This window comes from Rosa chinensis, chromosome 1 (genome assembly GCF_002994745.2).
Source record: "Rosa chinensis cultivar Old Blush chromosome 1, RchiOBHm-V2, whole genome shotgun sequence".
Classification (NCBI taxonomy): Eukaryota; Viridiplantae; Streptophyta; class Magnoliopsida; order Rosales; family Rosaceae; genus Rosa; species Rosa chinensis.
Window position 1 is genome coordinate 67,585,691 of NC_037088.1, and position 12,817 is coordinate 67,598,507.

The 12,817-nt window shown below is 35.8% G+C and overlaps 2 protein-coding genes across 2 annotated transcripts; both read right to left on the reverse strand.

Annotated features, from left to right (window-relative positions):
• Positions 1–3,071: 3,071 nt before the first annotated feature.
• LOC112172789 (putative FBD-associated F-box protein At5g56700) lies at positions 3,072–4,500 on the reverse strand. The gene is given in 4 exon segments (XM_024310274.2): positions 3,072–3,339; positions 3,444–3,611; positions 3,720–4,373; positions 4,375–4,500. Coding segments are annotated over 2 exon segments (741 nt in total). The 3' UTR covers positions 3,072–3,339; positions 3,444–3,611; positions 3,720–3,758.
• Positions 4,501–5,169: 669 nt separating this feature from the next.
• LOC112184776 (uncharacterized calcium-binding protein At1g02270) lies at positions 5,170–9,043 on the reverse strand. Its single transcript, XM_024323021.2, has 9 exons — positions 8,498–9,043; positions 8,127–8,231; positions 7,903–8,008; positions 7,183–7,403; positions 6,876–7,061; positions 6,670–6,795; positions 6,399–6,509; positions 6,187–6,294; positions 5,170–6,033 (listed from the first exon to the last, which is right to left on the reverse strand). The coding sequence occupies exons 1-9, from the start codon at positions 8,642–8,644 to the stop codon at positions 5,812–5,814; spliced, it is 1,332 nt and encodes a 443-aa protein (XP_024178789.1). The 5' UTR covers positions 8,645–9,043; the 3' UTR covers positions 5,170–5,811.
• Between the last annotated feature and the right edge of the window lie 3,774 nt (positions 9,044–12,817).

Genomic DNA, 12,817 nt, shown 5'->3' on the forward strand with positions numbered 1-12,817 from the left:
TAATGCCACCGGTTTTGATCATAATTTCGGTAATACCACTGTCTGTCTCGAAACAGATTCAAAGCACCTACATGCACTTTTAGTAAAAATAATTTCGCTCATTGGGTCACTATGTCAGACAATATTGACTGCTTTTCTATGTTTGTTTCCACCAATTAGGTTTGAAAACAGACATAGGCGACTCGGTCAGTTCGTAGGTCAGGAAACTAACGCACATAGCGTTCCAAAGTGACCCAAATCCAAATAGTTGAAATAAACATTTAAAAGAAAAAAATGAACAGTGTTTAATGTAGTGACCTAATGACATAACGACCATGTTTCAATTACTTAACGGGTGAACTTGCTCTAATAACATACAACTAAATAACATCGAGTACACTTTCTAATTACTAAAAAAAATTAATTTCATCGATGGTTAATCCAGCACTGCTGAACTATCGATCGTAGAAAAAAAATTGTGTCTAACTCCTAAGAACAAGTTCACCCGTTGGGTCACCGGGTCACTTACTATTCAGTGCTTTTTAGTGTATATTTTCATTCTCTGGGTCACGAAATACACTGTGCTCGTGACCCAGGGCACAAATACACTGTGTAGGTCACCATGGTGACCCAGAACATTGTACAGGGTGACTCAGGACACGAAATACACTGTGCTTGTGACCCAGAGGATAAAATTAACACTAAAAATCAGTGAATAATGGGTGACTTGGTGACCCAACGGGTAAACTTGCTCTAAGGAGAACTTATGTTAAAAAAAAAAAAAAACTGCTAGAGAAAACTAAAGGACAGGGAGTGTAGTTTGGAGAAAGAGTAGGGGTATAATGGATAACTGACGAAGCGTCGCAACGAAGGTAACGCTGGAGGGGTTGTGTAAGAAAGCCAATGAGGTACGGACACGTTATCAGAGTGCGCTTACCTGGAAGTTGGTCCCGGTTGAGGCTGCTGCCCTGGAAGGTGGTCCCGGTTGAAGCTGCTGCCGACGCGTTTCATCCACATGTCGATCTCTGACGTTACTTAGAAATTTTAATTTGTCTTTTTCCATCTTTTTCTTTTTATTATCATTTTCAGTTCTAATTTTGGGCGATGAAATTTGATTGTGGGGTGACGCAATGACGAGAAAAATGAGATGGCGACTGATTTGACCCGATCATCCTATGCCCATTGGATGTGTGACATGATGGTATATGAGAAGATTGCGTCCATCTAAAGCTAACCATGTAACTATATCCAAAAAAAAAAAAAAAAAGCTAACCATGTAACAACAAACTGTATTTGTAAACATTAAAATTTTATTATAAAGGATGTGCGTTTAATTGTTTGTGTTCTAATATGTACAAAATATAACAGAATTTTATAGTAACGATCTAATTTCTTTGACAATAAAGCTCAAAATCAATAAATTAATTCATTAATTTCTCTATAACTCAAAATTTACGGATAGCGAATTATTAAAACAAAAAAAGAACTAAAACTTTTTAACTTTCTTTTGTTGGACCAAATGCATCTAACTATAATACTTTGGATATTCACATAATATCTCTCACAATGAGGAAAGCTTGGAATTGTATCATAATAAACAATTAAGCTTAGAATGGGGTAGTCCACTTTATACTTTCTAAAAGATTACCACCCACCTCTGGTCTCGTGAGCTTTCTAGTTGATGATCATACATATAAATATGTTCATCAACAAATTTTAGTTAGGATTGAAACTTTTTAATGTTTCTTTTTCAATTAGGATTCCAAAATATTCCACACCCTTTGGCTTTTTGCTTCATTTTTCTCTTATAGTACAGAGATGCACATATTCATTTAATCCCAAATAGTGTGAACATAAAGAAAAAAGAGGTGAATATAGCTTTAGTGATGACTATATATTACTGGGTGTGGAAAGTGATTTGAAAATGGATAAAGGGACGGCCTTTCTAGTGTCTCTCTAAGTTTAAGTGCTCAAATGCCTTTCTAGTGTCTCTCTAATCTCAAATTATTCTTGTTACGTGATATTTCATATGCAAAAAAGCCGGAAAGCAAAAGGGGAGACACAATTTCATCCTTATCTCGTATTATCAATTCTCCACTTTTAAACTTTTTTTTAGCCAACTTGCGCATCATGCGAGAAGAACAAAATGAGCGGCTGATTGAGATTAAGTGATTACACTTGGCCTATTACACTTCAAAATTTTCTTTTTGTTCGGAACGGAACTTCGACGAAGTTGCCCAAAATCCGGGCATGAAAGATTGGAGAACAACAGAGATCAAGGCAAAAAAAAACAATATTACTCTATGAGTGATTTTAAATACAGATGCCTAATTACTTAATATATACCCCTCATATTTTTTTTGGTCCAACTTTTACTTTAGACTTCCATTAATGCCCCCGTAGTTTTATTAAAGGAAAAAAAGAAAAAAGTCTTTAACGAGACGTTGAACACACACCCAAGAACAAGGAGAGATGTCACTCATTGTGGTTGAGATCTGGGGTTATTATGGTAAAGAACGTTGCAAGTTGCAACACAATCTGAACTCTGAAGAAACCACTTCCCTATCATGAGACCCCAAAAATTGTAACAACGTGGAGAGAGACTAAGATTGTTTTGAAACCCTAATTAAGTCTTAGTCTTGGCTATTCTATGATTGGAAGCCACCAAGGTCCCAACAATTGAACAAAGAGAAGTGCTCCTGGCCAACAATAGTTCAAGAAGGATCTTTCTCTGGCCAAAGGGAAGACGACCACCACCAGATGTCCAGATCCATCACAGTTGGATCCCTCGGCCATGACCCAATTTTGTTTTTTTGTTCAACTTTGATTTTTTTTTTTTTTAACTTCATTTAAAGGGTAAAATGGTATTAAAAAAAAAAGGGTGTGTATTAAGTGTTTAGGTATGAGTATATAAAATTTCTCTTACTCAATGATATCAAAGTACGGTTGTTTGGATATAAATTAACTCTCATCTGTTGGTGAGGTATGTTCTATTAGATATTTGGAATACTGATATGATAGAGGTTACGGCCTTATGAGTCGGGTTCAGATCTCATTGATATCATGAAATAGACAAAAATTGTCTTCTCCACCATCATATGATCGTTCAACAATCACTTTACAATCTTTTGATATTTTGGGAAGCTTTAAAATCCGGCGATCCCAAAATTTATCTCTCTTTGAGTCACAACAGAATGAAATAACTATCTTCTTCAGGACATGCGCATTCCTTAACAGACTCTTGAGTGCATTGTATGACTCTTTTCCATCAGATATATGAACTTCGATGATCTTTAGATGTGAACGGGAACATGGCGGCATCGGATTTATATCATCTTGGTCAAGGGGTAGACGAAAAACCTGTGTTTCATCACCAGAAAAAAGAAGAATACGTTTTAGGAAGTTACGCTACGTAACATGCATAGAATACATAACCAATGTTATAGCATCTGAAATACGTATACCCATGAAGCTTTAAGCACTTCTAGACGAGGAGAGTTCTTCAGCAGCTTCATCAGTCCAATGTTAGAATTGAGCACCAAACTTCCATGAACATAGCCATTTACATCCAAACGGGTTAGGTTCTTGAACATGGGCGTATCATCCAAGAGCTCTCCTACGCCTTTTGGAACCTAAAAGTTAAGGTCAAGTATGATAAAAGAAAATTAGTACAAACTGCCATATGCATGCCTTCTCAAGCGATGTTGCATTGTACAAGTAATGCTCGTTGAAAAAGTCACCATCATAAATAAAATCTGTCAAGTTAGGTCCGAAAACCGCTATCCGGCAGCCATGAGGCTAGGATTAGTATAACGGAAGTGCACACGTTCGAATATAGTCAGTCTCAAGAGCTTGGGTGCACAGATATTGATAAGCTGGAAATCCGACCAACGGCAGTCATTGAGGGTTAAATCTTCAAGCACCGGGCAACTAGAAAACAACTGGTTCGTCGAGTGCTCATTTAAGAATCGAACATTTCTAAGATTCAATGTTTTGAGATTCGAAAAATATATTGTAGCGGGAAGTTCGAGGGAAACGATCCCTCCTATACTAAATTTAAAATGCACAAGTGATTTGCAAGTAAACAAGCAGTCAGGTAGCACATTGTGTTCATCACTTGAATTGAGAAGCAAGGAAACATCTTGAACATTACGCATTACTAGCTCCGTGATCCAAGACCTCAAGAGGGCAGCAACGATTCCATAATGACGAACTTCAAAACCAAAGCTTCTCACGAAACCTCGAAGGTGGATCTCCCTTGCTACATAATCCCCAACCTGTTTCCAAAGGTTTTCTTTTATAAACCAGAAGCAGAAATCATCGAAGACGAGGTTGGGAGTGAATGTCCTTACGTACTTCCACCGTTTTGACAATGTACTCGTTCTAACTGCTTCTCTTTGTTTCCATGAAGGATAAGATGTGGCCAAGAATGTCATCACGTAAATCACTCAAATTCTTGGCATTGTCTTCAAGCTTTTCAGGTGCAATTTGCAAGTTTGCTTCAGAGGTATTACGAGCCATGATAACAACAACATGGAGCAGCAGCAACAACAACCACAACAACAACAATAGACAACGGCAAAATAGGGAATAGCAGAACACATAGAATTTAACGAGCAGCAGAGCAAACCAGGGCCGATGGTGGTTTAAACTTTAAAGCTGACTGATTTAGAATTGTTGAACGGCAGGGTTGGATTCTTAATATATCATGGTTCTGAATCATTTGGGGCTTCTAAAACAATACTAAACAATGCGGAGGTATAAATTTAGGATTGATTTTGATACTTAACGATGAGATTAATTAGGTGCCCCTTATCCTATTTGAATATTACTTGTTACTCCATATTGGAGAAGACCTAGACTTGGTATTGATGAAAAGCCCATAATTTTAAGAGACCAATTTAGTTTTAATTCTATGATAGACAAGCCATGGCCTCTGACCTAGCTTATGTTTTGAGGTTTTATTGTCTGTGTGAACAATTACTTGACATGTACGTTTGAAGCTCTGCTCAAAAGAGTTCAAAGCTATTCAAGCTTTCTAATAAGTAGTGACAGTTGCATCTTAATCAATAAGTATTAAAGTCACAATTGATTTAGCTTTCTGTCCTCTATGATTGTCACTAAGGCCATCTGGTTTGATTAGCAGAGCTAGAACCTATATCGCGCACTCTGTAAATTCAAATTTAACCATAATGTAAACTCTTGTTGCTCTTATAGTATATATGTCAATCTCTGTTGCAGAGAGCAAAATCGTTTACAATGTGATTGTGTGTTAACACTGAAGCTGAGTGCAGTCGAAGTACAAAAAGGGATCCTAATATGTTAGATATCATCATACTACAAAAATGAGAAGCCTACATATATGCACAGCTACAACTCTATATATAAAGTATACATATATGTACAGCTACACTGCTCTATCTTTCTGTTATTCTTTGCTTCCTTTTCTCAAATTAAGGGGCTCAACGGAAGGCAAAATGGAATTTCCCGTGATGTGGTTGCCAGTTCAATTTAGCAGCTGCAGATCAGAGGGCCTATGCTAATGTGTTTGTTGGCACTGATGTAGTCAATACTGGTGTATGAAAGATGGAGGTTCTGAGAATGGCACAGGAAGAAAGGCTCAACATCAAGATGCACATTGATCAGACTTATTTTTCCTTTCTTTCTATTCAGCAGGTTTGGCTCCATTCCAACGATCTGGCTGTAAGGTTGATTCCAATCAATGAGATCGTTTATGTACTAGTCTTGCTGCCAAAGTTCTGCTCCAATTTTTGGTCAGGACTCAAGTGATCATCTTGCTGCCAAAGTTCTACTCCAATTTTTGGTCAGGACTCAAGTGATCATCTGAGAGCATGGCATTCTTACTGGTGAGAAAACCACAGTGAGTCGTGCATGATCAGAAAGAGAGTAGTCTTCGGGCCACGTTCCTTTCTCCGCTTCGGGAGGGAAAAGAACTGCATTTTTTATACTGAAACCAATTGCTTGATCCTGAATACCATTGGAGCCAACATCCCAGATGTCATTACCACCATCTGTTGGATTCCAAATTCGCTGCTGCAAGGCCAAATAGTCTCAGTCAGTAATAATGGTTCTGAAATATATTGATTACTTAATAGCCTAAGCCGACTGATTCCAGGAAGTAAAAATGGAATGTGGGGATGCATATGAGACAGATAAAGCCAAGACATATTAGTTGACATAATGTACCTGAAACCCTCTGTAATCAAGAATACCATTGCCATCTATGTCTGCTTGAACCCACAAATCCTTGGTCTCTTCAAGGCTAAGTCCATGGCAATGACCAGTCAAATTAAGCTGCATAATATAAACCAATAGGCATATTTACTAACAGGCAATTATTAAGTTGAGAACAATAGGAAAAGTAGAGAAATGAAAATCAGTTACAATTGACATCGCACCTGTCGGAGGGCTTCACAGAAGCCAGAATAGGTAATGTAATCACCAGGGTTATCAGCCTTCAGAAAGGCAAAGGCATCACTTTCTGTCAGTGAAGCTCTTCGTAGTAGATACTGGAAATGCGTAAATTTGAACCATTAGAGACTGAAAGAAAGGCTTTTGGTTTAAAGGATATTAAGTTTCACGTAACATTTGAAAGTAATAACTTCATTCTTTAGAATAAACATAATGCAACTGATAAGAGTACAAGATCAAAGAATAGGTCCTGCTGACCTTGAACATGCCAAATACTGCTTCACTCCAACTTGTTTTTAGCAGTTTCCGGTAACTGTTTGGGTTGAGAAGCCATATAAAGTCAACCCCACATATGTTTCCCCGATGGTTTCGGTGGCTAACCCACTGTAGGAAGAATGAAAAACGTCAGTGACAGGCACAAGAAAATTTATCAGATTATTTGGGGTAAAGTTGAAGACACTGACCTTTTGTGCATCTGCATCGGTGTAATGATGAGCAGTATCATAAGAAGATACAAACCCCTGGGACCTAAGAAACTTGTAAACATGTCCACGTTTGCTTCCATTCCAGTCACCACAGAGAATGATAGGCATGGGGTTAAGTTTTTTCTCTTTCTGATAAGATTCCACATATTGTAGGATTTTGTACACCTATAATGAGAGAGAGAAAATGTTGTCAGAGGTATACACCCTGAGTTACAAGTAATCACTATAATGATATTGCCATTCTGTATGCATAGAATAGAAGATATGAAATGGAGGATAAAGTTACCTGATGCAATCGTACTATACACAAACTTGAATCATGAGGAAATAACAAATGGGTATTCACAATAAGCATTTCCTGCCGAATATCATTGTTTTGAAACTGTGAAATTGGGCAAGCTAATTCAACATGTAACAACTGAGCAACACGATCTCCACAATCATGGAAGTGCAACTCTTGATAATTTACAACTCTAAAGTAGTCCTTATGCACCGCGGTCAGCAAACCTGTACAGTGCAGTGGAAAAAACTTAAGCTGATGTATAACGGGTCTATGCTTCAGAGGCTATTGCAGAACAGTAGTCTTAAATAAGGATACACTGAATCAGCTGAGCTTAAGGGGCCAATATTAACAGTTGTAATCAATTCTCTGTCTAACCAAAGCAAAGATGTTACTTTCAAATTCTATCTGTTCAGTTGACATCAGAAATTTTTTTCCTCTCTCATTTTTAGGTCAGGGGTCAACATCAATATAAACAGAAGGAACAGTTGCTTCATATCCCAACAGAACCAATTTTTTTCCCTTTAATCTTCAATATAAATTAACTACCTTCAATAACTTTTCCCATCCCAGCTATGTTTTCTAAATTTATCTCATCAATAACAGATGATGGTCATCTTTTGTTGGAACTTTCCAACGAAACAAGCACTAATTAGTTTCAAATTCTGAAAGTAATCTAAAATGGGATGTAGGATGCTATAGATCTTTCAATGAAAGAAGACATACCATCGCCGCGGTTGTTGGTCCTCCCTAGCTTAAAATTGATATAACCAGCATCACCAAGTCTCTTCTCATAAATGTTCACTAGCTCTTCATTCCCAACCCAGAATTCCTGTCAACACCAAAGAGAAAGAGATACATATTCACCATGTTAGTATTAGGGCATCAAAAGGTTATGAGTACTCCTAATCTAATTTCAACAATCCATTAAAGGCTTAAGAAACTCAAACCTGAAGACAAATAATGGAAGATCTCTCAGCCAACAAACAATCCAAAATCATGTGATTCCTGGCCAGCCAATAAGCTCTGTGATCGCTTTCCCTACAATCTGGGTCCTGTCAAAACCCCACAAAAATTATAGCACATGTAAACAACAGTTCATTCAAAAGGATTCAAATTGAGATTGCCCCCTTGTAAAAAAATTTATCCTATAAAATGTATGAAGAACAAAAACCAAGCAAAATGAAGATCCCCATTACCAGATTATTGACCATCAATGAAAAAAGAGACAATCTATCAATACCCATTATGACAATCATTGAAAACAGAATGAAAGATTAGAGCTTTAGCTTTAATGTCAATGAATGATAGTATACAATACCTCATGGCTTAGGCGCTTGTAAATTGGAGCGAGTATGTTGAATGTTGTGCAGGTAATGCAAGGCTGTTGATGATGGCCATCTTTAATGGAAGAAGCAATTGCATAGCTTCCAATTCTTGACACCCTACCCTTCATCATCTTCGTCATCTTGTATAATTATTGTTGTTCTTTCTGCTCAAAACTCAACCACCTTCCGACTTATATAGACAAAACCATTACACACCCGCCCACAATATATAAAAAATGCCAAAGGGTAGCAATAGGGTTAACTTTTCAAAAACCAAAATCAATGGGCTTTCTAAGTAATGATGATGGTCTTTGATGTAAAAGAAGGTAAAACAAAACTGAATATGATTCTGATTCTGACTTGATGTGTAACAAGGGAAAGGGAAAAGAAAACAACGGAATTACCGGTAGGGAGGGGGGTTGAGCCTCAGCCTCTAACAAAACACAAGAATACGAAGAGACGAGAACACCACCACCACCACCACAACCACCAACTTGTTCAACTTGCCCTTGTTGTTGTTGTTGTTTTGGGGTTATGAAAGGCCAAGCTAGTTTATGTTGTCCTAATCTTGGCGAGCTTTTTGTTGATGTGATACATGCGCGCGAATATTAACTAAGAATTTTACAATTATGGATTTTACATGCACTGGTTTTTGGCTATGTATAGGAAATAGGGATTTTGGTATAGTTGGCAAATTGGGTGCGATGGAATGTCCATAAAAAACGACCATGCGCGCATCATTCGCCTTTTGCATTTCGAAAATTTGACTGTCTTTGACCATAAATTTAAGTATCTTCCTTCTATGTTTATAATCAATACGGTCTGTATACATAGTAATAAATTGACTTCATATCTATACTATTATTAAGAGAAGAGGCTTTGTTAGCCAAAACTGAAAATTTTGACAGATTTAACCCTGAAAGATTAAAAAACTTTGACATCAAATTAAATCACAAGGGTAAATAGGACAATTATAAAATAGATTTTATTAAGAAAATTGAAAAGAAATTATCCCACAACCTCCCATTTTCTCTCCCACTATTTTCTCTCTGCAATAACTACCCACTAAATCTATTTTCTTTTGCAGATAACTTTTTTTTTTACAATTAAAATTTTTCTTACACATGCAGAGCATGTGATTGCAGACTAGTATTAATAGAAAAAACAGCTATGTAATATACCTTATCTTTTAAAACTAAAGTATACCTACTTTTAGATATTTAATGAAATTATGACCACTTTTATCTAAAATATTATTGTTACTTTGTTCGTTATGGTATGATCACTGTTAGTATTAAAAGAAAAAAAGATGAGGTGGTGAGCCGAGAGGAATATTATTATTGTTAATGTTTATGCAAAGTTATGGGATTATAATTTAAGTAGCTAGCAGGCAGGTTGACAAACAAGGGACCCATAGAATTTGATTCTTCCATTACCATTTGACGAAAGTTCGATTGAAGGGTTAAGTTTTTATTCGAATGACAATGATGATTGAGATTTATATTTCTCATTACCTTTCTTGAGAATTCAATATGGTCATGGATGCTCCAAGAAAGTGTTCTTTCTTCAAGGAATTGATATTGATAAATAACTACGGAATCATTTGAAAAGGTTATGATTTTAATTTTTTTTTTCTTATTAGTCAATAATTATGATTAATTTTTCGTCTCACTTTATTTTGTCTGAAGTTTATGTTCGCGATTTTTTATCCTCAAATTTAAAGAAAGATTGTGACAAATGAAAGAATGAAAGAAATTGTATGCTATGTTAATTCATTAACGTACTTTCATATGCTTTATTTTAAAAATACGTAAAGTGTCTTGTCAATATAATTCTCTATTAACATATACAACATCATATTTAGATTCTGTTATTACCTATCTTTTTGAAGTGTATTCATTTCACCTACATATATATACGACATTGTCGATATGATATCATTGATTCTCCATTTCCGATCTTCTTTTCCTTCTCTTTTGTTGTTCGGAGACGATTTCTATAATTATAACCGCAAATATAGAATATATAGTTGTAATGTTTATAACAAAATCGCTGTGTTTCTTCCTTCTTTTCGGAGCCATTTTGATGAATGCCTTGCATGGATGATAGACATATATAGTAACAGACACGTAAAATTCTCTCTTATTTCGGCCCTCAAGGTGGCGGGACTCGACTCAATCCACAAAGAAGAGTGAGAATTAAAGATAGTAAGATTAGTTGTTATTTAACTTGAATGAATGAATCTAACCAGGAGACATAACTAGTTCAGTGATGGAGATATGGTTTTAACCTGACTCACATGTTTGTTGACTGAATTGAAAATAAAGTACAGTATACCGCGGGATTATAATATATTTTGGAATTCAGGTATGTGATCTAATTTCTACATTTCAAGATCAATGAAGCATGGGTTTGAATATGGACCAAATTAATTAAAGACTGATCTAGAATTCTAGAGACAGACTTATCATTTTAAGCTGGAGAGAATTAAGACGCGCGGAGAAGCCTTCAACATCTGCCGTGAGGGTTTCAAACACATAACGGCGGACTGATCGGATCGATATTGACTTATTGTCATGGGCTCATGGCTTCTAGAAAGGCGGCAAAATTAAATTCTTCTACTATTTTATGGGATAATTGGATAAGTCAATCTAATTTCAATCGTACATTAACTGGATCCATATACGAATTAACCAAAAGCATGACTAAGCAGATCAATTAGTTTAATCTGATGAAATTACTAGAAGTTAAACAATTGTGCTAGCTTCTGTTAGCTAGCAAGTTGAAGTCACGCACTGTCCAATCTCTCTATATTTTTAAAGGGAAGCTCGATCGCAATATATAAACAGAGATGATGTTAGTTTTATTGCTGAAGTGACAGTCCAACAAACCTTGCCGTTCACTAGTAAAAAGGCTTAGACACTGACTTTATAATCATGATGTATTAGTCTCATCGCTCACTGAAATCTGTGTGCAATGGTCATTGGCCACCTTACACTCACAGATTAGATTTCACTCGCAGTTTAAATTTCTGTCTCATTTAAAGGGGTGGCCATACACTCACACTCTCACTCTCCCAGATTAGATTTCACTCACAGATTAAATTTCTGTCTCATTTGATGGGGGTGGGCGGGTGGCCATTGGTCTTTACACACATATAATAAAAATCTCTGTGAGAGTTTTCTATGGGACTCACTTATATCTCAGTTTCTCATTTATTTTTTTCCATCAGATCAAAATTAGTGTGAATTATTCATCAAAGAAAAAATCAGTGTGAATTTTCAACCAAAGAAAAAATCAGTGTGAATGAATGGTTGAAATATTAATTGAATATATTTTCATATTTTTGTGGTAAATAATAATATTAATTAATAATTTGGTTTCTTGTTCTAGTTTGATTTAATGGTAATTGTAACAAACTAGTCATCGCTCTCCCAATCTGCAATTATCTTCCTTCACAACATCAAGTCTTCCATATATGCGGCAACATCCACCCCGAACACTCGAGATATCTCAGTTCATCTCATTCGTTATCCCACACGATATAAACATAACCAAACCTGAGAAAAAAATCAATATACCAAAACAATTATATTCAAAGTAAGATTAAACATGACTGACAAAAGAATGAGTTTTTGTTAAAATCAAAAAGAAAAATTTCAATCCAAGCTCCTCCGGATCCCTTATCTGAGAACAAAAGCCATTACCAAGATCATATAAGCAGCTAAAAAATTGCTCAAAGCCGAGGCTACAGAAACTGATAGTGCCACAGAAGTGATTTGAGATTTGGGAATGGACCTGAAATTTGAGATATGGAAGAGAGATCCTAGATCTGAGATCTCAGAGAAGAAAGAAACAACGAGATACATATATTAGTCCATGATTTCACACAAATATCAGTGAATATTATCTTATACAAATATTAGTCAATGTTTTTACAAGGATATCAGTGAATATTATACTATTTACACAGATATTTGTAACTACAATTTATTTCACGATTGAGATCTCAATTTGTTAACTTTAATACATACAGATTTCTCTATATATAGTTATGAAAATTATTCTATGCATATCAGTGTAAGTTAAAAATACTAATTTAACATCTCACACAGATATCTGTGGGGTCTTCTTTATTCACATAGATATCTGTACATACAATTATAATAAATATTTTTGTGGTCCCAATCTAACATATTAGATGCATATATACGTGTCAGTTAATCTTTCACATAGATATCTGTCTATAATGATCCTTCATACGAACATCTGTAGCTAATATAAATCAATATGATTAAAATCGGTGTGCATTG